The 27,989-nt window shown below is 42.9% G+C and overlaps 1 protein-coding gene across 1 annotated transcript; it reads right to left on the bottom strand.

Moving 5' to 3' along the window:
• Positions 1 to 48: 48 nt before the first annotated feature.
• Positions 49 to 27,989, bottom strand: LOC119141879 (neuronal acetylcholine receptor subunit alpha-7-like). The gene is made up of 5 exons (XM_037374541.1): positions 27,814 to 27,989; positions 25,579 to 25,773; positions 24,192 to 24,278; positions 6,257 to 6,366; positions 49 to 1,096 (listed from the first exon to the last, which is right to left on the bottom strand). Exons 1-5 carry the CDS (start codon positions 27,866 to 27,868, stop codon positions 575 to 577), a joined length of 969 nt encoding a protein of 322 aa, XP_037230438.1. The 5' UTR covers positions 27,869 to 27,989; the 3' UTR covers positions 49 to 574.

The raw sequence follows: 27,989 nt of genomic DNA, 5'->3' as shown, positions 1-27,989 counted from the left end.
CTGGGGAAAATTCATTCTTTTAATATATTTACTGAGAAAACACTCCAGTCACCATACTAGTAAGAGTTAACATCATGATAGTTTATTTTTGTCAATACAATACACAGAATCATAAGACTATGAATGTCCATCAAATCTGAGAAGTGAATGTCACAGCCACATTAAATAAAAATGAGAAAACAAATATACTGAAAACAGAATTCTGTAAAGCTTATAGTAATCAGTGATCATTTAAATTATTAACAAAATCTAAACATTCACAAATTCATAGTAACATTAATACTAGTGTTAACGTAATAAATATATTGTAGATTTGAATTCTTGTCTATCACTTGTCACAGATCATGACATAATTACATGTGGTACTAGTCTATGAAGTAAGTAACAGAGCTCAATATATTTACTATTCAGTAACTACAATCACTAACATCAGGAATAATTACCTCCTGAAATTATTTTCATCCCCTTCTGTGTATGTTAGCACATATAAGTACACTTCTCTATTTGAGTTAAATTATCTAGCAAAATTACTGGCAATACTCACTTTTAAATTATCATGCTCATTTTGAAAACCTTATGCAAAATCCTTTGAAACAGCTTCTATAAAATTTGGAGCAGACATGAGTATTGTAAATGTGCAAATGATGGCAAAAAGGGTAAACGCAACCAGGCATAATCTGTCTATGACAGCAGCTGCAAACTTCCACTCACTGCAGACCTCTTCACCCTCATCTTGTTTCCTGAAGCGCATTGCTATGAACTGAACTTCCTCCAGGATCTTCACAATAACCGGAACGGTATCCATTAAAGCTGTCTTTTGAACAAGCTCAGTATCTTCCGGTAAAGGGCAAGTAATCTTTCCGCTCTTGCTACCCAGATCATTCTTCTGAGGGCAGCATGGATGATCCATCGCATGGTAGCTATAGATCGTGTTGCCGTTGCTGGACTGGTGCCCAGGCAGGACACTCATCTCCATGCTGTTTATGCTCAGGTGGTGCTTGGGATAGCTATATTTGCAGGAAAGGGGCTTTATGTTTTCCCCAGGTTTTTTCATTCGTAAGAACCAAGCACACCAATTCAGCAGGATGACACGAACCTGAAAGAAAGTGATCATGATAGAAAAAAGGGAACTTTTCTGCATTCAAAAAGTTTTTGAAAACTTGTGTGACTATTACAGTTATTCTATAAGGTTCTTTAGAAATACTGACTGCTTTCTGTGTTCACCAGCTATGTCTTTCAATTTTTTCCTTTTTTTTTTTTTTTTTTTTCCATCTGGCTTGTTTCCAAGGATGACCTTTTTTTGGATATGTCTTGAACACAGGTGTTCAATGCCCACTTAGCTTAGAAAGCAAAAGCAAAAGCATTGTAAAATCTTTCAAAATTATTCTTGAAGTCATATCTTTAGCAAACAAACCCAGATCTCTGTAATTGAGCAAAGGGCACAAAATTTGCTGCATTGTTTTCAACTATTTCTCAGATAGTATGGAAAGAGATAAACTCAAATATTGGGGGGGGCAATGTTTAGATTCTGATGAAAAAAACCCCTATACAACAAAGAGCTGGTTTTAGCGCATTCCCCATCTGAATTTCTGTTGTTTAAGTCTAATTAAATAGCCTTGGTTGCTGGTTATTTTCTAATTTGAAAGCCATTTTAATACTTTTTGAAGAGTTCAGCCACATAATACAGCAGGCCTTTTTTCAAAAGAAGAATAGTAAATTATTATATAGAATATATTAAATGGAATTATTATGGTGAAAAATTAAATTGGGTAGTTCCAAATCTAAAGGCTACTATGGACTGCTGTCATTTCTCTGTGCTCTGGTGTACAACTGCTCTGGTGCATCATGAAAGTGCTCTAACCTGCACATGGCAGATTGTGCCCCTTATGTTTCTTGTCAAGATCAGCAAATGAGCTAATTCCAGAGACTGCATCCAGCATTTCTTCCCAGTGAATTGATCTTCAGATGTCTTGTCTGAAATCCAAGCCTGCTATGACTCCTATTGCTAACATTGTTTGCTGTGAAAGGCAGTAAAAAGGCTGCAAAATCAGTAACATCTTGTCTAAAGGGCAGCAAACTAACAGTAAAATCTTGTAATTATAAGGTCCTTCAGGTATTATGTATACAAAATGGAAATTTGCAATGTGCTTCTGAGAGTTCCTTCCAGAAGAGAGGTGGGGTCCTTAATGATTTTATCATTCTGCTTGCAAGTCAAATAATCTGATGTCCAGGAGAGAACAGATGTGACCTGTGGTTTCACTTCTGAGCCTTGGCCCAGGACTCCCTATGTGATCCTGCCACAGTCAGGCTTGACTCAGGACCCCACTTTGCCTTGAAAATTGTTTCAGAGGAAGGATGAGTTGTCTCCTGTATTTTTACAGTACAGATGCAGGGATGGGAAAATTACAGCTAGCACTTTGGGTTGCTGCTGTAATGACAAGCATAATTTCAGAAAAGAGAGGCATTAATTACCACAATTGGGAATTATAATAGTAAAAGACAGCAACAATGACCAGCGGAAGATGGTTACACAATTGTTAAATTCTGCAGCATGAATTCTTCTGGGTCACAACCCCATGCCATTTTCTGTGAGTCTTTCTGCTTTTCTCCCACTAATGAATCTTTTATTGTTCATCCTGAAAGACTGTTTTCCTGTGATTCATATTATTCTGCTTCCACTGGGGTCTTTAAATATTTCATTATTTCCTCCATGGTCACCACAGACAAATAGAAAATTATAATGTAGCAGCCTAAATAAAAATCAATCTTGCATTTAATTGAACTTACTTAATTACAATGTTGTCTGACTTCTTATGGACACAAAATGGAACATCATGGAACAAAATAAAGATCTTAATTGCTAGCAATATTTCCACAGTGTCAGTGGCAAAGGAAAGAGATAAATTAATTCTCCAGTACTGTGAAATTCCAAAATACTAAGCCAGACAAACTTTCTTATTAGAAAATGTTAGTATGTCTGCCTTAGCTCCTTAGAAGGAGATATGAGGTGAAAAAGTCCTATTTTATAGCAATGCTACTTCTTCTTACAAGACGAAGTGTTTACTCCTTAGGGGAGTTACATTTATAAATAGAGCCAAACCCATTTCCCATTGAAAAATAAATATGCAGAAGTCAGCAACACAGCTTTTAATTTGCTTGTACTTCCAAATGCCGTATTTCCTTGAAAACACAGACACAGAGGCATCAACCTGCTCTTGTCACACCAATTAATTTAGGAGACAGCTGCTGTATAAGGACTGTGGGATAAGAGCCTGGGCACGATGGCATGAATCTGTGTTCTCACCTCCATTTTCATATACAGTTTTCTATGAAGGAAGGACACAGATACAGCTGTCCTCAGAGGCCAACAACCTAACCTTGCTGTGGCCCTCTCCATGAAGTTCCTCCCCTAACCATAATACAGCTGTATTTCTAGATCCCATCACAGCCACCTGCCTGGCCTAGTCCAGAGGGGAGAGTCTCCCAACTAAAGCTCTCCTGCTGAGGGGCACCAGCACCCAAGCAAATCTGTGCATGCCCAGGTTTAAAGCATATCAAAAGAAAAGCCTGAAACCTAACAAACCTGGTCTAGGAACAGCAAAGAGACAGAGTGCTCTTGCCTTTTCCTGCAAAACCCTTTCTCCTCTCTGTGTTTGGTCTCTCCATGTCTCTCACCTATACAACGGTCTTAGTTGTCAGCAGAGGTACCAGTGATCCTCAGCTGGGTGCCCTGTAGCACTCTTTTCCATGCTAGCTCAGCACACATTATGAAATGTGTCGAGTAACCAGCACTCTCACTTCGCAGCTGAGTAGCCAACAATTGCCCTGACTGAACACCTTGTACTTAGACTCCTCTCTTGGAAAAAGTTGGCTTTAGTAAGTCATCAAAGATTAATAGAAAGGAAGGCACAATTCTGAGCAGTAAAGGGGAGAAGTAAGCACCTACAAAGAGGCTAAATACTAACATACACATCTCCCTTTTCTGGTTCAAAAGCCAAGGACAGATCCCTCGAGAGGCAGGGAGGGAAAAGAAGCTGCTCAACTGTAAATAGCTTAGGAAGCAGGTATTTAGGAAACACGATCAGTCAAATCTTCTAGGTCTGGAGCTGCTCCCCCCCCAAGCCAATACCTTCTCCTACAACAATCTCCTGCAGCTAAATCCATTTAAGCAGGAGGTGAGAACAATCCTCTAATGATATTAATCAGGGTTAGAGCTTTGCAATTAACTGATGTCTGGCTCTGCCAGGATGAGGAGGGTGTGGGGAGTAAGTAGACAGACGTAGGGAGTATCTGCTGGGACTGGAACTGCAGAGAACAAATTCCAGGTAAGCCATGTCTTTATTTCTGCAGATGGCCATCTTAGATTCCTGGGTTTCATTGTGCAAAAAACTTTCAGGTTTTCTCTGTAAAAAATGCCTGTCATAGGTAGACAAGAAAAAGAAATAAAAATGGAGACTTTGCCATGAATCCTAATGACTGAGCCTTGTCCTTGCAGAGAACTAATGCCTGCTTTTGTGGGGTCAGCCTCTTCTCTACATACTTGGCATTCACCCTTTTTCTCTTGACATCTCTCAGCCCTGTCAGTTTGCCTTGTCTACAGCTTTCACAGCCTATCATCTGTGCTTCCACAGTTTTTTGCTTCCTGGTGGAATTTTTTTAATGTATGCCTGTTCAGCTGCCAGGCCATTGAACAAGGTTCCTCAGCAGTGCAATTCATTGCATGCTGTTTTTCCAGCCAAGAGAGTGAGAGACGATCAGAGCAAAAGCTGACTTGCAGGGCCTGTGAGCAGATTTAATGTGAGCCATTGTGTCTAGGCTCCTTGAAAAGCAGAAAAAATGATAAAATTGTCCATGGGGGCTGTTATGCTGCTGCATACCCTGTCCATGTAGACATGCGAAGCATATTTACCCAGATCTGTGGCCTCAGGTCTTGCTTACATGCACATTCATTCAGAACTCATGTGTTCTGTTGGCTTAAAAGTAAGATGATTTTAAATGATACAGAACTTTATAAATAATTGTTAGTATGCTTAATTGCTACTGGATTTTTTTTAATTTGCATTTATGCTGCGGTTTATTTGTAGAGATGTTAAATTAGAAAGCTGCTCTGTCCTCAGGCTGACATTGGTAACCATGTGATATTCAATATCATGTCAGGATAATTGTCTATCATGACAAATGTGGTGAATGAGATACCAGAGGTTGCTGTACAATCAGACTTCTGTGAAACTAGAGTAGGTAGATACAAATAGTTACAGTCAAGTATCTGCTTCTGCTTTCATTCCTTTTCTTTTTGCAAATACAAAACATACCTTGCTTATTCTAAAATCTGATCTTAGGAAAAGGAGAGGAAAAGACAACATTGTTTTCTTTTAGCTTGCAAACATATTTCTCCTGAAAGCCAGCTGGTGTTGGTGCTAGACCTCACTGGGCTAACAGTCTGCTGCTGCGGAGAAAAGAGGGTCCATATGCTAATGCACTGAGAACTGATCAGATGGCAGTAGACATGATTGGTTTTCCTCACAGGCAAGTGGATGTGGCTTCAGCAGAAGGCAGAATTCCAAGCCAGGGAACTCCAGGAGTCTCCTTAGTACAGTCACGCTGAGCCCAATAGCATTGCCTTTCTGTTTCTGCTGGTGGTGCAGTAGCAGTGAGCTCAAAGCTGTGACAAGCATAGCTGGGTTCAGCAGGCAACACCCCTACTACACTAAAGTATTAGGGTTCCTGACGTTCCAGCAACTCAGGGAGCCAGCTCATAGTTGCAAGACAGAAGTAGATTGGGTTCCCTTCCTGTCTTTGTTTTGGGAGATTATAGCTCTGTCACAAACTGCAATGAGAACCTCTGTAAGGGAACAAGGCAGAAAATCTGCCCAGCAGAGACCAGTGTTTGTTTAGGGGTCTGAAATGTCAGATTTTATCAGTACTGGTGTCTGCAGGAAAAGAAATCAAAGGTGATGCCCACAGGAGTAGCACTTGCAAAGGGAGTGCTGGGCAGGATTGCTCTGCCATGACTAAACTACTCCAATAACACCCCAAACCCAAGTAACAGATACGGTTTTTAATGGACAACCAAATGTAGCATGTTTGTTCTTTCCCTCCAATAGCATATGTGAGTATCAAACGTGCTGTGCATAGCTGACTCTTCAGATTAATGGAGAGCAACTTCTGTCCCTCACCTATAAATAGCTTACTACAGCTTTTGGATTATTTTTTTCTTTCAGCAGGCTGTTGAATATTTACCACCAAAGCTGCTTACCCATTTGGGCATCTTTCCAGCTTGCGGGTCATGATGGTGAAACTGCAGAACCAGCACTGTTACCACCACTGACAGACCAACGATGACCATGATGCTAGCGAAATACTGAGCTGCAAGTAAAAGCAGGACTTGGTTAGAAGAAGAAAAAACAAACAGGCAAATAATATTCCTTGGCCTTGCCTTGAGATCTGCATTTGAGAAGGACTACATCACATCCAAACATTCTCTTTTCTGCTCTGGAGCACTTGAGGCCTTTGAGGTTTTCTGTGTATCTGCTCAGCTCCCTCTTCTCCAGTGAGGGAAGGGCTAGAACCAGTGAAAGGCATAACCTGCTTTGCTTTTGTTCCCAGAAAGGAATGTAGGCCCCACTGCGAAGGATCAGCTCCCTGCCCGGTGCCAGGATGGCAAAGACATGAGCTAACCAGACTCACTGAACACTAGCATCCCCAGTCCTGGGCTGCCCTACTGTACCAGCAGATGTGCCGGAGGGAAATGCTGTCTTCATGGTGTCACTGGACCCCCCCTGAAAGTATCACCAGATCCCCTCCCTCGCTTCTCCACTACTCACAAAGGGTTAAGCATGTTTTTCAGCACCCTCCTTGGCCCTCAAGACCACTTCTTTTCACTCCTATGAAAGCACACTACATCCTTGCTGAGTGCTAAATTTAAGCCTGCCATGTAGGAAAGCAATCAAGATCTTCAAAGCCAGAACTGAGACTTGAAATTGTATCTCCTAAGTGGCAGTACAGCCTCCTCATGGCAGGAGTGTAGTTGATGCACTGGAGTGTAAAGCAGAATTATCCACACAGTTGATGACATTTGAAGGCTGCTGTGGCAAAATACCAGGGAGCAGAGCTGTTGGCTGATACAATGGGGTGGTGTGGGGGAGCAGGTGACACTGCCCCAGGCTGCAGCCTCCTCCTATCCCCAGCCTTCCCTCCTGCATTTTGCAGGCTAAGTCAAAAATACAATGCAAGCTCCAAGGCAAGTTTTGTTCCGGCTCCGTTTGTTAATACCAATTCCCACTGCCTCAGCGGCAAAAAGCTTGTTCATAATAATGAGGTTCTCAGGCCTCCCTGAAACCAATGCTGCGATTGCTTCAAGAGGTGGGCATGGCTTTCCGTGGCAAAATGAATTATGCAGCTGGATTAAAAGAAGAGTCCTGAGGGTGAGGTGACTTGAAAGGCCTCTGTTGCACTTACTCATGAGAGAAGAGAGCCAAAAGCCAGGCAGAAGCAGAGCAAACCAGGAAGTCAGGTTTCAGGGAAGCGGGGTGATCTGATTCATGTATGCCCCATGTAACAGAAACACAGCAGTGTTGACATCACTGATTTAATTATTGCCATAAGTAACTAAATAACTTACATAAATTCTATGCATTTTGATGCTACCAGACTTCAAAGGCCTGAAGTGGTCCATTTAAAATGGCTTTAGCTAGGATTTTTTACAGATCCTTGGAATTTTAGTCTCCCAGTTGAACTTGGAAACAACTTGGTATTATCTGGCTCAAGATCCCAGCAAATGATTAGCAGGGGAATTCACACTCCCAGTTTTTTATGCTTTAAACCCAGGAACAGAGGTCAGGAAATGACCGTGGAGACCTGCTAGTAAACAGGGAAAACAGTTCTCTCAGGAACAGATCAGGAACGGTAGTGGACCTGTGGACCCATAAAGAAATGTGGTTCATGTTTTTACTTGGTGACAGGCAAGGAAGATGGCTGGGTGTGCATCACCTGCCTTTAGGGATGAGGGGGTTTCTGTTTAAGATACACTGAAGTTTTCAGTTGGAAAGTAATGACAGAGGAAATAGGGCATGGTATGTTAGCCCTATTGTCAGTGTCAGGCAGTCAAATGTCACAAGATATCTGTGAAATGAGAACTGGCAGGTAGATGTACACAGCCCAGGCAGGTGCAGGTGCTGTATTCATTTCAGGGTAAGAAAGTCTCAAAGCCCTGGTGCAGCCCGGACCTGCTCTAGGGCTGAATTTTGCCAGCCCCAAGGAACCAGGAGTGAAAGGAGAGGAAGGAAGTAGCAACAGCTGGCACATCTGTCACATTAGCCTTCACATATCTGGTTGGAGATTTGATAAAGGCTATCACCTCCTTTCCTGTGGCAAGACAAGGTAGGTATAATAGCCATTGTTCACAAAGGAATTGCTAGATCTTCTGCCCGCAGGTCTCTGATTGGGAACATGACTCTGCCTACAACCCAGACCTTGCACTGGGGCAGAGCCACAATCCAGACACTGCAGTGGGGCTGAGCCACAAGAACTAGCTGGGCTGGGGTTCAGTCACGATTCACTTGTAAGGGAAGAAAAGGCCCCAAAACTGAGTAGGTACGTTCATGAGGCAAAATGGTCCTGGCTCTGAAACAATACCCATACCCACTCAGTATTTTCTGATCTTTCCTTCCAGGATATAATCCTACATCCTGTCTTTCCCAGTAGCAGAAAAACATGGTCCTACTGCAATAGCCAGGAGAACTGGTGGGGAAGACTTCTGTGCTGTCTCCCACGCACCTCCCTAAAAGCATGGCTTAATAGTCCTCCAGTCTGCTGGCTTGCATCTCTGCTCCTGGCAGTCTTCAGACCTCACACCAGCCAGATCAAACCCATCACCTGGTGAAAGCTGCAAAGGATGCTGTCGCTTTTCACCTCTAGCACCTGCTCTGATATGACCATGACTTGACCTTCTTCAAGAACCCTGTGAGAAGAGGAGCCTAGCTGCTGATAGGATCAAGCTTTCCTTGTTATTCTTGAAAGGGTGACACTTGAAGCCATGGGACTGCAGTCTTTACTCACCCTACCCAAGGTCCACACAGCCTTAAATCAGAGAGCTCTGTTCCTGGGCCTCCACTGATCAAGAATCAATTAGGTTGGAAAAGACCTTTAAGATCATCAAGTCTAACTGTCAACCTAGGATTGCCAAGTTCATCACTAAACCATACCTCTAACATATCTACACATTTTTTGAACAGGGATGTAGGGATGGCAATTCCACCACATCCCTGGGCAGCCCATTCCAATGTTTGACCACCTTTTCAGTGAAGAAGTTTTTCCTAATATCCAATCTAAACCTGATGCTGCTGAGCACAGAAATAGCAAGCTCTCCTGCGGGATGTGGCATGGGAGACAAGCAGTGGAGTAAGAACAGAGTTTTGGTCTCCCAGGTGGCAGTCACAGCCCAGCCACCAGACTGGTTTTGCCAGTATTTTAGGGTCTATCCTAAAGCCTACAGCACTTATGCAAACTGGACTCCCACAGAGTCCTACCCCTACTTGTGTCCGTTGCCAGGAGTAAATGCAAATCTGATTTTACAAAGAAGCTCAGCCCCTTTCACTTACATTGCAGAAGGAAAATGCTCAGCAACTCTCATTAAGCATCTCTCTGTATCTTGCTCAAGAACTCCTGGTTACTACGTGGTCCCTGGTATGGATGGGTCAGCTTGGAGGCTTTAACAAATTACTTCACCACAGGCAGTGTCAGGAAGAGCAATCCCAAAACGGAGTGCAATTGGAAGAGCAGGGGCCTGGCTGCTGTATGTCAGCAGCTCTGGGGCACAGCTTGGAAGCAACATGACCCCTTCCAGAGGGGAACTGGCTTATTTGCACTCTGCCCTGGACAGCTGCCACAGGCCAGGAAATGGGAGCAGAAGATATGTGTTTGGATTGGAAGCCCTCAGTATCCCTGACTGACGCAGTGACATTCCCCAGGGATACTGAGGTCTGCACAGTTCACCGCTACGTGCTCTCGTATGTTTTTCAGACCTGTTTTCTGCTTTCTTCAGCAGTTGTGTGTGAATGCAAAATCTGTTTCGGATGCTTGGTTGATCTCTTTCATGTAGTATGAAGTATTTGTGCTTCTACAATAGATTTTCTTCCTTTTCTTTGCCAAAGGAGGTATTATGTAACACAGTACCTGGCAGCTGTTTTAACATCTGGGAGTTGTCAGCTTCTGTCTCAGCACTGTCAGAAGATGACCAGGTGCTGTTGTCATAGCAAGTATAGATTTAATACAACCTCAGAAAGCTAGAAAGTATTTTTTTAAACATCAGTGACAATAGCTATTTTTTTCTTGTAAGCATCCTTTAATGTCACCTATATCAAAAGGATGGCAATGACTTGCAATTCATAACTTGAGACACATCCGGTACCATTTTTGGACCTTCTGTACTGTTATCTGATGTTAGAGGAGCACCTTTGGATTATTCTAGAGATGTTTTGGAAGATTTGATGTTTCTGTGGAACTGGATTAACTTTATGGACTGATTAGGAGCAGGGTAAATGAAACAGAAACTCTGAGAGGAGCAAGATGATTCCAGGTGGATGTTTTGCCTTGTTGATTTTATCACTGAACACTGACTGAGAAAGCAGTATATTATCCAGATTTGTCAACAGAGTTAATCATAGAAAAGGCAGAGTTTCTCCATTGTGACCAGTTACGGTCTTGTTGTTCCTATGAAATACTGGGGGAAGGAGGACAGTGTCATGCTGACATATAGTGATCAAGTTGGGTAACTCCAATTGGTGTTCCTGTTTGTATTCCCTCTTTGTAAGAAATGTCAGGTTCCGCATGTGAAATGATGACTTAGTTTAGAACTGTTCTAAGTCAGGTCATTTCAGTCATTCTGAGTGCTACGTTTCTGGTGAGCTCTTAGAAAATGGGAGAAATGTCTCAGAGCACGCACAGAATGAGATACTCACTGCTCCTCCTTGTGGAAATGGGCCAGGGCAATGAACTGAAGCCTGTGGAGGATGTAGAAAACCTCAGACACGACTGGAGGGGCTTTCAACCACCCTCTTCTGCTGTGGCAGGGACCAGGGCTGGTGCTGGAGAGACACTATTGCAGTCTACACAGGTGGTGGCAGAGTTTCTCAGAGACCAGGGAAACCAAAAGGTGGAGGAAAGATTTCCTTGCTGATTGATTTAGTGTTGTACACAGACAGCAAACAAAGACCCAAGAGGACACAGAATGGTAAAAAATTTCCACCATTGCCAAGATTTGATGTAGCTAGGACACCTCGTGCCATCCATTAGCTTTTACTGACGGTACAAAGCAAAGACCATCTCAGTCCAGTTGGTCCCTCATAAACACAAAATGTCTTTAAAAAGTGAGAGACTTTAGGGTTAATCGCTGTGTCTACCTTTTGGTTATGGTACTTGTAAAGGACACAGGAGCAGTGTTTTTGCAGCATTTTCAAAGTCTTCTCCCATATGCTTTTGAAGAATAGAACTGGGTGTTTGAAAAGTAAAACTGTTCTTTTTCTTTTCTTTTTTTTTTTTTTTTTAAGTAAAGAAAAACATTCAAGACTCGTGGCTTTGGTAAAAGCATCATTGATCACAAGGCATGAAACTGTAAGAGCTGCTGTGAATGAGAATTTCTGTTTCATAGAAGAGGCTGAGCAGGGTTCTGGCACCAACAAGGTACTAGGCAGGACCATGAAAGGGAGGTGGGAAAAGCACTCCACAAAATCAAAAGAAAGATAAAGTGAAGTGGCAGCAGCTGAGAACACACTGGCAGATGATAGAAAATGTAACAGGAGATTAATCTCATTTTCTCTCTCTAGTCAGAACCACAATGCCTAATGCTCATCACTTAAAACAATCTGTAACTCCTGGAGGTGGCAAAGCACCACATTGCTTCCTTGTCTTAGTAGTCTGCAGCTTTGTTTGCTGTACAACTAACTGCAAGAAATCACCTGAAGCATCTGCTGCAAACATACTTACTCACGGCGTCAAACCATTTGTACTGAAATAATGCGGGCATGATAAAGACTGGCAAGGAGGGGCACAGCTGAAAATAAGTCATGATAGTAGACCCCTAAGCAGTGTTTTCTAAAGAAGTAAGCAGAGGAGCTCAGCAAAAGAAGAAAAGGAGAAATGCAATATTGTTTTCTGGAGGTGAAGATAACTTCATTTTTATTGTGCAGATTTGATAGATCCAGCCAAGGTGTCAAACACCATGTAGATGTTAATCATAGGAAGTGACAGCTCCTCATATTCATGAGCCCCTTGTTCCCCTTTCAAACACACTCTGCACATGCCAGCTTCCAGGTGTTCCAGACTTTCTACTATAAAACTCCTTCTAGAGCAAAATACAGGTTCTTGATCCAAAACCAATAGTGTTATTTTGGTCAGAGCTGGAACGAAATAATGATTTGCAGCACTTTGCAGTTATTTGGGCATGGGAAAAAGTAAGAAATGATTAAAGGGACGCCTTGAATTTCCAGCTGTAAAAGGTGTTTATGGAAGAAACAAACCATTTGACTGTCTGGAAAGGTCTGAACATTCCGTTTCAAGATTTGGATTTTGGGCAGAAGCGTGCCTTCTCTGCTTTGACAAAGTACCTTGAAAGTGATACTTCCTCGGAGCGCTGGCTGGGGTGGAGCAACAGCAGCCAACTCAGAGCTTACTGCAGCTTTGATCTCAAGCTGAAAGCGTTCTGCTGCAGGTGCTCCTAGCAGTTTCTCTGTGTGACTATTTTTTATGCTACCTGGGGGTGAACTTAAAGACTGCAGTAGGTTTGGACCAATATGAGAGTAAAGAGCTGGGTGGGGTTTCCAAAGTAAGCCTTTTAGGGTCTGTCTCTGCATGGTATCACCCTGTTCTTACAGCGGTGGGACTGCAGCACAGTAAACCTGAGGTAAGTATAAGGTGGGTGAAGTTGGGGGAAGGAATGACACCACAGCCTGTGTATCACTGCAGAGTGGAACGAGAAGTGAACCTGCTGGTTACTGGAGCTGGGGCCTTAATGATGTTTTCTATCTGGTGCTGGAAGCAGCAGGGATCACAGAAGGAGAGGGAAAAGTGGGGACAGCTCTAAACTTTTCAGTGCCATGTGGCCCCTAATGATTTCCCCCTCTGGAGATGATATTGCAGGCAGGGAGAAAGACAATTCAGGAAGCTATGCTGGTTATGCTCACAACTGTGTTGCTCTCAGTTTCCCAGAGCAATGGCTTTTGACCATGTCTGACTTTAACATGGGCTGTGGATTGCTCTGTATTTCTGAAAAACTAGCTGGTTTCGGTAGTAACCAAACTTTGCATTAGGAACTGAAATTTTTTTAAGTCTCTGAGTCCAAACTAGCAGCTTATACTGAGACATTGATTTTTGCAGACGTTCCTACAGTAGTGCAAGATGAATGAGATTCTGGTCACTGCTTTATCAGGTACCACTGGATATGGGTAAGCACAACCACCCTAAGGAGTCTCTAGTCAAATGTTAGTCATGAAGAGTTACAGTTCAGAATTTGTTTTGTCTTAGGGGAACTTGTTCCTTAGTGACTTCTTAATGCATGATTTCCTAGCCTTAATTACAAGGTTGCTTTCAAATGGAAAATACAGTTTAATGAAACAGGTCAGAGATACAGAGACTGTAAACAGGGAGGCACAGTGCTCTTTAAAAAAAGGAATTCAGGCTTATGTCTGTTGCCTAAGGAAGGAACTCATCCTTTCTTCAGAAATGGTCATAAAATCTTCACCAAAACCAGATCTTATTATCCAATGCCATTTACTTGGATCACATTGTCTTTACAGAAATAAAATAAAATGCTTCCAGTTGACATCTACAATCCTCAAATGCAGTTCTCAGATAAATTATGTAAGCCTTTAGTTTCAAGAGGCAGGACCTGAGCTTGTGGAAAAGCTGTAACTGAAATAACAGTGTTTGTTTAATTTGAGTTTGGTCATTGAACCAGGAAATCACGGACATGGGCACCCCTTCTCACATAATGCACTAGACAGGGAGCAATGGTGATATGTGGTAGGGACAGGAAGGTGCATGGAATTCCAATGAAATTACTGGCGTTTATAGTGCAAGACAAATCTGTGCAAAATTGCATAGGATTTTAGAAGCAGAAAGAATAATTTTTGTCATATACCTGAGCTGTATCATACAGACTTTATGATTTTAGCCAGTGATTAGTGCACTTAGACCAGTAATTTCAGGTGTGCAACACATCTGGAGTTCTCTGCACTTCTGTATATCCTTTCCTCAAGTAATAAACTCCAGCCGTCTACTTACATAGACTCTTGATAAAAGTATTTTTAAGGACAGAAACTAAAAGTAAGTCAGATCACAAGTGCAGCCAGACACGTTTCCTGTGAGGCATGATTAAGCTATACTAGGAAGGGTAAGTTTAGGACACGGCTGTATAGTCATGATCTGAAAGTCTTTTAGGAGCTATACCCAAGAGATTTTAAGTGCCAGGAGGGACCTCCAGGACCCTGTAGTGAAAAAAGCCTTGTTCATACAGTCAAATTGTGTTGGATTCTGGCCAAACTGTTGTGTTTGTAGATGTCATGGGATGTTAATGCTTTTGATCTAAATGGCTGAGCTGGTTTCTGTTGCTATGGATGGTTAATGTTTTAAACAGAAACACAAACATCTTTGCTCTGGTTCCCAGACTTCTCCTTTCTTTGGCATTGCAGATGAGTTTGCAGAAGGGCAGGATTCAGCTTCTGAAAGACTGTGGTGCCTTGCTTTGTACATATGCATGCTGCTGAAAACTGGGCTTTGAAAATACCTTGTTCCCCCTGGAGGACAGGACGAGACACGCTGCTGGCCAAGGAGTGGCTAGTTACTGGTGTGAATGCAAGCCCCAGAAATCTGAGTAATGGTAGAGGGCAAATGTAGTAACCCAGCCTGTCCAACTGGCACAATTCTTGATGCAGAAAGGAGCTGGCTCACTGTGGAAAGGAAAGCTCTACCCACCATCCCACAATATAAAGCAGCAGATGGGTCCTTATGTTCAAAGGTGCTGCGCAGCCTACTGCTAATTTCTAGGCCAAGCTTTGACACTTGCTCTGACATAAAAGAAGTCGGCTTCTTGTTTTTAATGTGTATTAACACAGCAATGGGTAGGCAGGCTACATAGAAATGGAAGTCCATTGTGTGAGGAAGCTGGATGTGTGGAGTTAGAGAGCTCTGCTCTGAGCAGCTTTACAGACAGACAGAGAATGCAGAGAACATACCAAGAAAGTGGGGAGTCATTTTGCAGAGAGGTAGAAAAAGGTAAGTGTCTTGCTCCACTTGCCTCCTTGTGATTATTTAGGCTGAGTGGTGCTTCATTTATTGCAAACGTAAGTTGAGGTCAAAGGAGAGTCACATCAACTAACAAGAATTGGGATATGAATTCCACATTTCTTCATAGAATCATGTACTTCTTTGCAAGTATACAAGACCTCAGAAAATAGTTCTTTTCTTGGTGTCATATTAGACCAGCTTTCCTTTGATCCCTCAACAAAGACACTTCAAACAGCAGCTGTGAGAATTTCCTATGTTATTACAGTTCAGTAGTTAAAGCTGTGGTCAGAAGGCAGAGAAATGTAGGGGGTACAGCATGTTAAGTGCTAGTAGTTTCATCCTAGCAAAGGCTGGGAGTGTTCATCTTGGTCCAGGCAGGTGTGGATGCATGTTTGTTTTTAAAAATGAAGACACTAACAATATAATGTAGATTTTTAAAGTGTGTGTCATTTTCTCAGAGCATCTTTGCTCCCACATTCACGAAGACCAGTGACAGTGGCTTTTCTGCAGACCAGCAATGGATCTTTCTTCTTCAAGATCAAATTACTTCTGTCCTTCTCAAACTACATGCTTTAGAAGGTTTGTTTGTTCATGTAACCTGGCACTGACCATGCTGCTTCTTCAAATGTTGAACAAGATGTCTAAGCATCCTCCTTTTTCTCATACTTATTTCTGAGGATTTTCAACTGGATCAGAGATCACACTGAACTGTGATCATGACGTGGTATATCCAGTTCAGCAGCTAAAATATCCCATTTGGGATCACCTATAAGATCACTGTGGAGAGATTATGCTGTGCTACCCTGTTAGAGCAAGGGTAAGGTTTTCAGACCTCAAGATCATGTAAAACCACAACCCTAGTTTGAGCACTTATTGAACAAGGGCTGTTTGGGTGCAGAAGCCAGATGGGTGAGCAGTCTTTCCCTGCCTATTCAGAGCAGAGCAAGGAGTTAGGAGCAAGGCTTTAAACTAGGAATACTGTGTAACGGAGATTATGACCCAAATTTAAACAGAGAAATGGTGGACAAGAGTGGAAAGGAAGTGATGTTGTGTGGCCAGACCTCAGGAACAGTGAAACAAGGTGGAGGGACTCACCTCCAGAGTCAGCAAATGCATGAAGTCTGGAAAATATGCAGGAGCAACTGGAGCTCTACAAGTTGTCATGAAACAATAATGTTGCTGGGACAACTGAGATGTGAAGGGACATCTCTCACTACTGAAAGACTCTGATGTATAGGTACAAGTTCTCCAGGGGGAACAGACAGCAAAGACAACATTGCTCTCTATGTGAAGGAGACACTTGGATGTGAGGGACTTCTCTGTGGGATGGATGAGAGCTCCTGGAGAGCTTGTGGGACAGGCTGAGTGAAGAGGCCAATGAAAGTGATGCTGTGGTGGGGGTGCCTTAGAGACCACCTGCAGGAGCGGTCTGCAAACTAGGACCATGCGTGGCAATCAGTTAGCTGAGGGGAATGTGCTCGAGCTTGTCTAGACAACAATTAACATGATGAGGCATGTTTGCAGAGCACAGGGGAGTGGGAGACAGATGGCACCAAGGATGGCGCCAAGGAAAGGTAACACCTTGCTCTTAATTGATGGTAGTTAACCACCAATCGGGGATTGCCTAGTATGCAATGCTTAGCTTCAAGAACCAATCTGTTTAAAACACGCAGCTTTTGAAAGTGTATATAAACTCGTGCTTCTGTACAATAACTTGACATTTGCTTGCATCAAGCTGCGTCCCGTCTCTTCATTCGCCGCAAACTGGTGACCCCGACGTGATGCGTTTAAGGATCTAACGTGAAGGGCTCTCGAATCGCCTATCTGAGCGACATGCAGCGAGTCCCACAGAACTTTGAATGATCTGCTGAAAGGAAGCAGGAGCCGGCCTGAAATCCCTCCGGAGTTGAGAGGTGAGCTGTGGGAAATCCGTAACGGGGAATCAGGCTTCGTCCCCAGAAAGAGACGTATATGGACTCATGAAGGGTCTTCTAGTCAGATCAGGGAGTCCGTGCCTCAGTCTCCTCAAATGGTGACCCCTATGGTGGTGTTCCGAAGCCTTGGAAGAATAAGGACGGAACTGGTCGATAAAAAAGACAGCTCGTGGAAGAGGGCTGCGTTCCAGAGGAGACGGTTTGGCTGAATGATCGTCTTGCTGTCTGGACCAGGCGGACAACCTAAACCCCGAGGATAACACCTGTATGCATCGAGACAGGTGAGCAGCCAAGAAACTTTAGAGACTTTGAAAGAATGCAAGTGTGTACATACAGCAGCCAATTGTATGATGCTGCCGCGGAGGGGAGCTCCGTGTCAGGAATGCATTTAGCATCTTGGTGGCAAATTCTGACTACTCTTTGCCAAGTGTGGACTAATTCTACTAACGGTGCTAAACCAGAGGAAGCTGTAAATTCCACCGACAGCGCGACTCTTCTCAAGACACCATCAGTGATGGCGATTCTGTCCACACCTCCTCTGCCCCCAAAGCTTCTGTCACTGATTGCAGCGACCCTCACAACACAGGACCAAGCACGGGAACAGGACAACTCGGACAATGATTTCATTGACTCTGATAAACCTTTTGATCCAGGTCCTATAGATCTGGAAAAGGAGCTAGACCTTTTCCCCACCCCCTCGTCTCTCCTGATGCATTGATTGTATTTTTGGGGAGGGTGAAAGGGAGTCTGAGGGATTGGTGACAGGAATGCAAGTGGGAAACACTTAAGTGATGGGTTTTGGGAGTCGTTATGGCATGTTCAGTATTTTGTCAGACAAATCAACCTGCAGAGTGGCAGCCTGTGCAATACGAGGCTGTTAAAGAGTTAAGCAAAGCAGTGCGGGAAGGGAGGATTCATAACACATTTGCTGTGTCCGTTCTTGAAGTGATGGCAGAGCCTTATACACTCACACTGCATGATTGGAAGTTATTGCTTTGTATGGTACTAACTGATACAGTATATGATGTGGTTATTTGATTTTTGTGAGCTATGTGTAGTGGCCTTGACTGAAAACCTTAATCGGGGAATTGCTGTTAACTATGAGCAGTTGGCTGGAGAAAATTAACTGTGCCGATTCTGTGACTCAGGCAAGGTATCCCAGGGACAACTATTTGCAAATGAAGGAGATTGCTATTAAAGCAGTCCGGATGCGGGAGTCTTGCCACAGTCTTGCAGGGTCCTAGAGAGTCACTAACTTTAATACTAACTTTATTGATTGGCTTCAGAATATTTTGCAACAAGTCGAACTTCAGGAAGCTCAAGGGTTGCTTTTAAAACAACTAGCTATGATAATGCCAATGAAAATTGTAAACGGGCAACTTTCACAATCGCAACCCCAACATGTGTCAAATGATTGTAACGCAGAACTCACAGGAGACTGTAATTCTCAGGCTGAGTTCTGGAATGCAGCATAACACATTTTTGCTTCTCTAATCTCTTCTGTAAGAATAGTACACGCTTTTAACTTGCTTAGTAAATTAGGCTGCTAGCTTGCTAAACAAAGTAATACTACAAATACTATTTTTTTTCTGGCTTATTAACAGATGTTGATTCTGTCCATCATATGTTGCTACAGAACCGAGTTGCTATTGATTTTTATTATTAGCACAGGGACACAAGTGTGAAGACTTTGATAGGATGTGTTATGTGAATCTGAGTGACCACTGTGAATTAATTTACAAAAGTATACAAAACTTAAAATCCTTAAAACAAAGATCTGCAACAGAGCCAGGGGCGGGATGCCTTTGGTCTCGTCTCACGGCTGGGAAACTTTGGGCCATGACTCAAAAGTATTACAGGATTTATTATAATAATCTTTAACCACCTTATTGATGTTTGCCTTATGTCTCCCATACCTTTTTTTCCTGTATTCAGTGTTTAGTTGATTGTAACATAAATCAGGTCATGGCCACCCAGCTACACACAACCATTGCCTTGTCGCAATTAACAAGCAAAAAAGAGGAGGATAGAGAATGTCTGAAGAGAGATATAGGAGAGGAAGCTGGAGAATATTTGACCTAACAAGAGATGAGAGAACAGCTGGGTATTGTGAAGGAGACTAGGAAAGATAAACATGGTTATCTAGTGTTTAATAGGTGTCTGCATGCTTGTAGAGATATATAGCTATGTAACTACATGAATGATTTCTGCCCTGAGCCTGGTGGTGCATACAGCTGCGGTTTGTGTCCGGGCTCAGAGATGTAAATAGGGGCTTCTCTGTTATGGTAAAGTGTTTCTCTTTGCATAAAAAAAGAGGGAACGAAGGGAATGACCCCAGAGGTATGTTCAGAGAAGGCATGCGATGTTTCGATGTTTCGAACTTTTTGACTGAACCAGTTCTTGTTTGGTGTGCCCTTCCACCTATGTATAATGTTAATCCAAAAGAAGATTATATTGTTTACACTTTGAATGTCGATAATTGTCTTTCTGTAGATGCTAATGTAGTAGGAGGCTATGATGGGAACGTGTCGCAGCGGTTCTTCTCTTATCCAGAGTAACAGCAGGGAAAGCATTAAAGAGTTAAATCACCTTGTTTGGTAGGCAGTTAAGAATGTGAGTCAAAATTGCCACTGCTTTTGTTGTTGGTTCAAGGACATGGCTGTGAGGATTTGGATGGTATGTGCTGAATGGATTTTAGGCACCCCATTGCAGCAACATGTTATCAAAATCTGAGAAAATTTCAGCCTTTTTGGCATCCATTCACTCAATTGGCAGTATTGTTTGTTTGCTATTACCTTGGTTGCTGTCATGTTTGCAAGGGCCCTGCAGAACATGGCAAACCTGGTACTAGCTGTTCAAAAACAAAAAGGGGAAATTGTAAAATTGTATGGAACAAAGACAGTGGGTTATTTTGACATTGATAATATGTCTTAGTTGGGTTTTTATTTGTTCTATTACTTGTGCCTTGTTTTTGCTCGGTTTCAGGGGTTCTTTTGTGCAACAGGAAGGGGGAGATGCAGGAGCGGTCTGCAGACTAGGACCATGCGTGGCAATCAGTTAGCTGAGGGGAATGTGCTCGAGCTTGTCTAGACAACAATTAACATGATGAGACGTGTTTGCAGAGCACAGGGGAGTGGGAGACGGATGGTGCCAAGGAAAGGTAACACCTTGCTGTTAATTGATGGTAGTTAACCACCAATCAGGGATTGCCTAGTATGCAAGGCTTAGCTTCAAGAACCAATCTGTTTAAAACGCGCAGCTTCTGAAAGTGTATATAAACTCGTGCTTCTGTACAATAACTTGACATTTGCTTGCATCAAGCTGCGTCCCGTCTCTTCATTCGCTGCAACCACCCAAACAGAGTGGATAAGGGTTGCCTTAAAGCAACTCAGGGAAGCCTCTGTATCACAGATCCTGGTTGTCACAGGGGACTTGGAGCTCCTAATGTCTGCTGAAAAGGCAACACAGAGTAATGCAAGCAGTCAAGGGGATTTCTGAAGGATGTCAGTGATAACTTGATACAAGTACAGTACAGGCCAACCAGGGGTGGTGCACAGCTTGCTCTGCTCTTCACTATCAAGGAAGAACTGGTTGGGAACATGATAATCAGTGGCAGCCTAGGCTATAGTTATTATGGTGTTCAAGACCATGAAGAGAGTGAGGAAAGAGAACAGCAGAGTATAGACCTTGGACTGCAGGGGAAAAGACTTCTCATATTTGAGGGAAGTAGTAGCTGGGATCTGACTGGAGAAAGCTCCAAAAGATAAAGCAGCACAAGAAAACTGCAAGAGCTTAAAGTCAGCAGCCTCCAAGTGCAATAGAAGTCCCTCCTATTACTCAGAGAAATAAGCGAATACATGAGATAAGCACATCTAAGCCAGGATCTCCAATGCAAAAGATGGGGAGATGTGGGAAGCAGGGTCAGGCCACAAAAGGAAAATTCAGAAGCATTGCCTGGGCATTAGGGTTGGTGTTGGGAATGTTGAAGCTCTTGAGACTGCCAAAGGAGACAAGGGCAACTGGAAGAGTTTTTACTACTTACATGAACAGTAAAAAGCTGAAAAAGGAAAAGATGGTTTTGCTGCTGAGTGGGGAGGATGAACTAGTGACAGTGGACAGAGATAAGGCCAAGACAGTGTGTTCTTTGCCTCAGTTTTTGCCATCATATGTGTCTGTGCTTACATGATTCAAGGAGGAGGAAAACAATGAGCAGTGGAAGAGGGTGGAGTCAGGGACTGACTGTGAGATCTGAACCTGACCAAGTCCTTGGGACAGCCAGGTGACCCCAAGAGCTCTAAGGAAATCATGCAAGGCCGTGGGGATGGGGTAAAAACCCGTACAACTGGAGAAAGACAGTTATTGTGCCCATCTTCAAGAAAGTCCAAAAGGACAGTTCGAAGAACTACAGCCCTGTCATTCTGACTTTGGTCCCTGCGTAAATCAGGGAGTAAGTCTTTGGGGAACATTTCTGAACACATGAGGGAGAAGGTGGGCACTGGGAACAGCCAGCCCATATTTATCAGGGATAAATCACGTCTGACCAACATGACTGCCTTCTATAATGAAACAGTACTATTTGCAGACAGAGGGAGAGCAGCAGATGTCATTTATGCCAACTTTGGCAAGGCTTTTGATGCAGTTTTCCTGAGGTGTTTTCCAACCTGGACTGTCTTGTGATCCTGTGAAAAAAGAGATTCCATTGCATGGGGATGGTTGAGTTTCAGAGCATGCAGCCTGAGTGCACCCCAGTTTGTCACGGTTCAGTTTGGTTTTGGGCTGTAACAGGGAAGTGTCAGATGACAGTAGCCACAGGACTGTTTTAGACATCCCTCATCTGGATACCTGAAGCCAGTCTCTAGGGTGTTACAAAGCATCCATGTGCAAGGATTATTCTTTTACAGTTTCACAATATAAAATTTGTCTAATGAACAGATGAAAGAAACAGACTGTGTTTGACCTACATGACAACTTTGGGAGGTGCATTTCTAATACATTTGGTACGCTCTAATTATTTGGGCATTAGGAAAAAACTTGCAACAATACATGCTGTCAATGAGGCATACTTGTGAGAAAAGACTCCTTTATCACCTCCATGAGTCTGTGGTCCAAAAAGAGTGAAAAGATCTGTGAGGTCCTAATAGTTGAGCCAATATTCAACTGGAGAAGAAGGATCTGATGCAACAGGGTTCCCCAACACCACTGCCCCTCACCTTCTGATATGTGATGTTCACTATGCTATGCTATAGTAAGTAGAAATTAATGTTATCACAGCATCAAAATCTGTACTAATACATAACTATTCATAGCTTTTCTTGGTACAAAGCTTACCTTCTATCACAGAGGACTGTATCAATCAAAACTGGTCTGTTTAAAGCCAGTAGAATAGGCATAGGCCAGGGCATTCCTTTACTTATTCCAAATGGCTTTTGTTACGTATTACACAAAGCAAAATTATGTGAAGACTGGTCCAAGGTGCCTTGTGTCTCTTCCCTACACACAAAGTTTCCCTTAAAATTGTATCTGTCTCTGTGGAGTCTGGGCATTTGTTCAGAGAGAGATTTTGTTAGTTTTTTGGAAGCTCCTGTATGACTTAGAGGCAAGAGTCCTGTTGACTTTCAAGATGTCCAAGTTATTTGGAGGTTTTCAGAAACTCTTGCCTATGGGTGTTGTTGCCCTTACTGCTGCATAGTCACCCCAGAGTTAGGTCTGAGGTTTTAATCCTTGAAGTGAGATAATGAGGTTGTCTGAGTAAATGCTCTTTTTTCCTATTCATGATACAACTTGTTCAAGGTTCTAATTATATACATAATGGTGAGGTACACCTTCCATCAGCACCTAGATATATTGTTGAAAATTTTGTTTGTTTCTACTGTCTGGTATGAGTACTTCAGTCATGATTTGTATTCAAAGATAGACCTTAGCTCAGGAGTTTATAATTAAACAGGTTCTGAGGTTTCTTGTGGTGTTCATAGCTCTTTATTTTGTAAACCAGAACAGGTTTGTTTTCTCTAGCCTGCTGTGAGGTCAGGGAATAAAGATTTCTCTAGTCTACAGCTGAGAAACTGAGGCCTCATATGATCAAAGTACATGGATGGTCCTATGAAAACAGAGGATGTAACAATGCTTGTCTGGCCCATGTTCCCAAGATGATAATCTGTCTCATAGCACATGTTAAAATGCTCTAGTGATATGTTTGAATTATGGCTGTAGTATCCTGAGTTGCTGTTCAGGTAGAGAGAAGAGGAGGAAAAGGGGGCAAGTGGGGAAGAGATGCATAACAGCAGGGAGGGTGAGTGGTGCAGAAGAAGATGAATTTTCTCCAGACAGCAGCACTGAGATCTTCAAAAGCTCTCTGTGTGCAGTTTCACCCAAAGTGCTGTTGAAGGGGCTTTATGGACAGACTCAATGAATACAGAGCCAGCGCTGAGTACTATTCCAGTATGCCTCTCATGCCTGTGCACTGATGGTGTTGGCTTTGTGCTTTGCCTACTCAAACCTCCATGTTGTGTTTGTTCCATGTCCCCTCAATCATGGCAGTTACCAGCTTATCCAGTTTCCAGCCCTCATGTATGCTCTTTTCATACATGCAAACAGTAAACTCCAGACAGAGGTTTACTGCTGCCATCACTGAAACGCAAAACTACAGTAACAAAGAGAGTTAGTCCTTAAATAAGCTTTGAACAATTCTTGAGAAGCCTCATACATTGTGCATAGAGAAGAGAAAATCAACCAGCTGTCTTTATCAACACCACAACAGTAACTCTCATTTAGCCTTTCCTTGGCTGTCACTGCTTTGTGTTCATGGGGGTTTCATGGTTTGGTAGTTTGGAAGCTGAATTTGGAAGGTGCAAATCCAGTGTCCAGCTGCTAGTGCTCAAGCCTTTCACTCTCTGTGTCTTAGTACATCCTATCTGAAAAGCAGAGTTAATCAGCTGTGAACATCATACGTTGTGCACAGAGCAGAGAAAATCAACTTACCTATTAGTGGGACTGAGTCGGAGGTTGCAGGCATGATCTCTGCCACAAGCAGCATGAATACTGTCAGGGAAAGCAGGACAGTGATACCTGCAGGGAGTGAACATTGAGGACAAGGATGAGGAACATGAACTCTGCAGCTGCCTCTCTGATTTCTTTGCTGTTCAACATAACCTTGTCCTAGTCTACAGCTGAGCCAAACCTATAACTTCATGTCTGCCAGTGCAGATGAGAACTTCCATGAAGCGAAAGCAGTTTTGGAGGCAACTTTACCTGGTGCCTTTTCACTTTTCTCCACTACACCCAGACTCTTGCTCCTCTTAAAGTAATGGAGAGATCATTCCTGCTGAGTTAAATGAAGCTTGAAGAGCTGGTGAACTACATTCCTTTTCCAAAGCATAACACAAACAAAGACCAGATGGTTCTTAAGGGCTAGGAGAGACTTGCAGACACATAAGTATAGTTTTTGGCTATTGCATATTATGTAACACCCTCTACAGACCTGCAGCCTGTTTTAGAAGAAGCTCTTTGTCCTATCTGGAAAGACTGTTACCAAACCTAACTGCCCTGGTGCTGAGGAATCACCACGGTCAATGCAGGAGCATTACCTTCTACTTTTGTGCCAGCATTGTACTTCAGCTCAAATAACTGCTTTCCTTGTCTCCATCCTATCTTTCATAGACAGCAATTGTATCCCTCATAGCCTGTGTTTTACTTCTTGTAAGACAGACTCCTTAGATCCTCGATGGTTTTGCTAACACTGAGGGCACTCCATGTGACTTAAAGGTCTCTATTGTCATTGGAATTGTGCAAATTGTGCACACCCTTATAGTCTCACTTGGGACAGTCTTGTGTACTTCCAGTTCCCTCCTGTCTTCTCTTGGAAGCACCCCTGCTGTCTTTATCGACACCACAACAGTAACTCTCATTTAGCCTTTCCTTGGCTGTCACTGCTTTGTGTTCATGGGGGATTCATGGTTTGGTAGATTGGAAGCTGAATTTGGAAGGTGTGAATCCAGTGTCCAGCTGCTAGTGCTCAAGCCTTTCACTCTCTGTGTCTTAGTATGTCCTATCTAAAAAGCAGAGTTAATCAGCTGTGAACATCATCAAGACATACTAGAAAAACAGAACACGGGTGACAGAGTACTATCACTGCCGCCTGTGCCAGTGACAAGTTCTGCCTCGTCCCAGGTAAAATCCAAAAGGTTTTAGTCGTGTTTAGCACAGGATGTGTGAATGCCTTACAGAAAGCTGTTACTCTGGTCTCTGCAACCAAGTAAGTCTTCTATTGCTCCTCCAGGGAAGTACCTATTCATCAAGCACTATAAGATGATTATTTTCCATTTTATAGGAAATGCTTTCAAAACAAATGAGTTCTTTAAGCACTTACCTAAAGAAATCTTCTCCCCTGAATCAGCTGGCAAAAGGAAAACAAGCAGTGCCAAGCCAGAAATGAGAACGCAGGGAATGAGTAGGTTCAAGCCATAATAGAGGGTGCGTCGGCGCATTGTGATGGTGTATGTCACATCTGGGTATGGTTCTTTACAGCATTCATAGTACATCTCATTTCTCTTTCCTGGGACACCTACAGAGAAGGAGATCAGAGCAGTGGGAAGAAGTGCAGGACTCCCAGGTACCCCCTTGGAATGGGCCAAGAACTGATGGTTTATGAGCCAGTGTGGTGTCTCCACCACATATTGTGCCTTGAAGAGTGCTTTGAGGTGTCCTGTGGCAATTGATAGAGGAGAAAAGACACCCCCAAATCAGTTACCAGGCAAAAGCCATTTTCTAGCACTTGTGACCTATGATGCTCATGTGGATGAATAGATTAAAGGGGACAAAGGACAATGTGCCTCAGTTCAGTGTCATCTGAAACCTGAAATACATCACTACAGGGTTAATAGAGGCAAGGTAACTCTTCCTGTGCTAGTGTCTTCAGCGAGGTCTGAGGCAACAGTGCAAGATGTCTGCTGTTCCCAGTCCATCTTCTGTGTTTTCTAGGGGTTATTTTCATGCCTTCTGAGTGATTAGAACCTGGCTTAGCCACAAAAGCTCATCTGGGCCAGATCAAAACAGTTCTGAGCATCCTAACATCAACAAGAAAAGATTTGCAGGCAGTGGCCAAAGATTAACTCAGTAAAACATGTATTCTGCCTTCCTGCATCCAGGGAATGGTGACAAACAGATGTCATGTTTACTAGCCCACACAGCAGATTTTATGTGTGACAAGTGCCACCTGTTCTTATCTTTCTGTCGTTCTCTTATACACATTTGCTTTGTTTCGTCAGGAAAAACAAACAGGATATGGCTTAATTTTCAAAAGGGATGTCAAGTTAAGCTTAAAGCTTGTCATATCTGAAGGTTAAGAGACGTAGTTGCCCAATATAGCTGTACTGCAGGGTTGCCCATGGTGACCCAGCTGCACTAGACTGTGTGAGATGCTGTGTGGCAGGCACTGCGGCAGCACAGGAAATGTCAGGGGAACCAGAAGAACTCAACACCTTGTATTTTTCATGCCACCATTGCTCACCTCTTTATTTCTTTCTGTGCACATGACAGAAGATGTGATAATGTGTATGTTTTGACAAGAGCCTTCAAAGTCTCCATAAAGGATATGGCCATGACTTTTCTGAGGTGTTACTTCAGGTCTCTGCTGTATGAGCTACATAAAGGCCTGTTTTGTCCACCTCTGGCCAGGGCTGAAGGCAGTTAAACCACAGGCCAGGCTCTTAATCAGATATACAAAGTTATTGGGCAGCAAAAACTACTATAAAGGACCACTGGAAAGTCAAGAGTGCTCTGAAATGGACAGACTTTAGGAGGACTTCCCTATAGAGTCCTTCAGCTTCTCATGAAACTGAATACTAACTATGTTTATTATTATACTCTTTCTCAGATGCCCTGAATGATAAAACCACTGCATGCACTTGGTCAGTGAGAGTTATTTCCTTGTCTGCATATCCAGACTAGAAGATGAAATGTTCCTTTTGCAAGCTCTCCTTAGGATGGTCTATCAAGTTTCATAGCATTGCTTCTGCTACAGCTACATAAGTTCAAAATAACTCACTACAAGCCCACTCCAGATAACTGGTTCTGAGCATAGATTCCTTTTTAAAAAATACATTTTCCAAAGCACAGAAGGGAATAGAGACATACTGAATTGCAGTTATTATGAACTGGTAGGCACTTAGATGGTTTGCTGGGTTGAGAGATATTAATCTCTGTAAAAGCTCATTCCACTTTTACTGAAATAGTGGGTTTTACACCATTTGTTGGCTGACATGTTAGAGGAGATGTGACAGTGGTGTTCCATGCACCTACATGAGACACATCCAAGTTTAGTACTGACAAACCGCTCAGATGCATCAGGACGAGTAGATTTCATTTATGTACCCAATTGCAGGCAATTGCTTCAGAACACAGTGTTTTCAGACACAGTTCAATGAATGCAGCTGAAAGATTGTCTCTGAGGTGTAATTTTTTTCTTTCTTTTCTTATTCTTTTTTCTGCCCCTTACATAGGAAATGTCTGTATTTTGTGTTCCAGTAGGATTGATCATTTCTATATATTTGGGATTTGCCATTGAAAACTAGAGTAGTGAAAATTTTTAGGCCAGCCAATTTACCCACTAAATCCCATTCTCCATTTGAGATGTAGTTGGAAATATCAGCCTCGAGCATCTGCAGGTCAATCAACCAGCCACTGTGAGTCCAGGAGCCAAACTTCAAATCACACTTCTGCACATCAAAGGGGAACCAGCGGACATCAATGTAACATGTGCTCTTCAAAATGCCTGTGGAT

The sequence above is a fragment of the Falco rusticolus genome, chromosome Z (assembly GCF_015220075.1).
Source record: "Falco rusticolus isolate bFalRus1 chromosome Z, bFalRus1.pri, whole genome shotgun sequence".
NCBI lineage: Eukaryota > Metazoa > Chordata > Aves > Falconiformes > Falconidae > Falco > Falco rusticolus.
This window is presented reverse-complemented; position numbering and strand designations above follow the sequence as displayed.

Coding starts and splice junctions, on each gene's coding strand:
- LOC119141879 (XM_037374541.1), bottom strand. CDS start 27,868: ATGCTCGAGGCTGATATTTCCAACTACATCTCAAATGGAGAATGGGAT. Junction 6,367..24,191: donor CGACTCAGTCCCACTAATAG/GTAAGTTGATTT, acceptor TTTTACTTGCAG/CTCAGTATTTCGCTAGCATC. Junction 1,097..6,256: donor CTGGAAAGATGCCCAAATGG/GTAAGCAGCTTT, acceptor ACTTTCTTTCAG/GTTCGTGTCATCCTGCTGAA.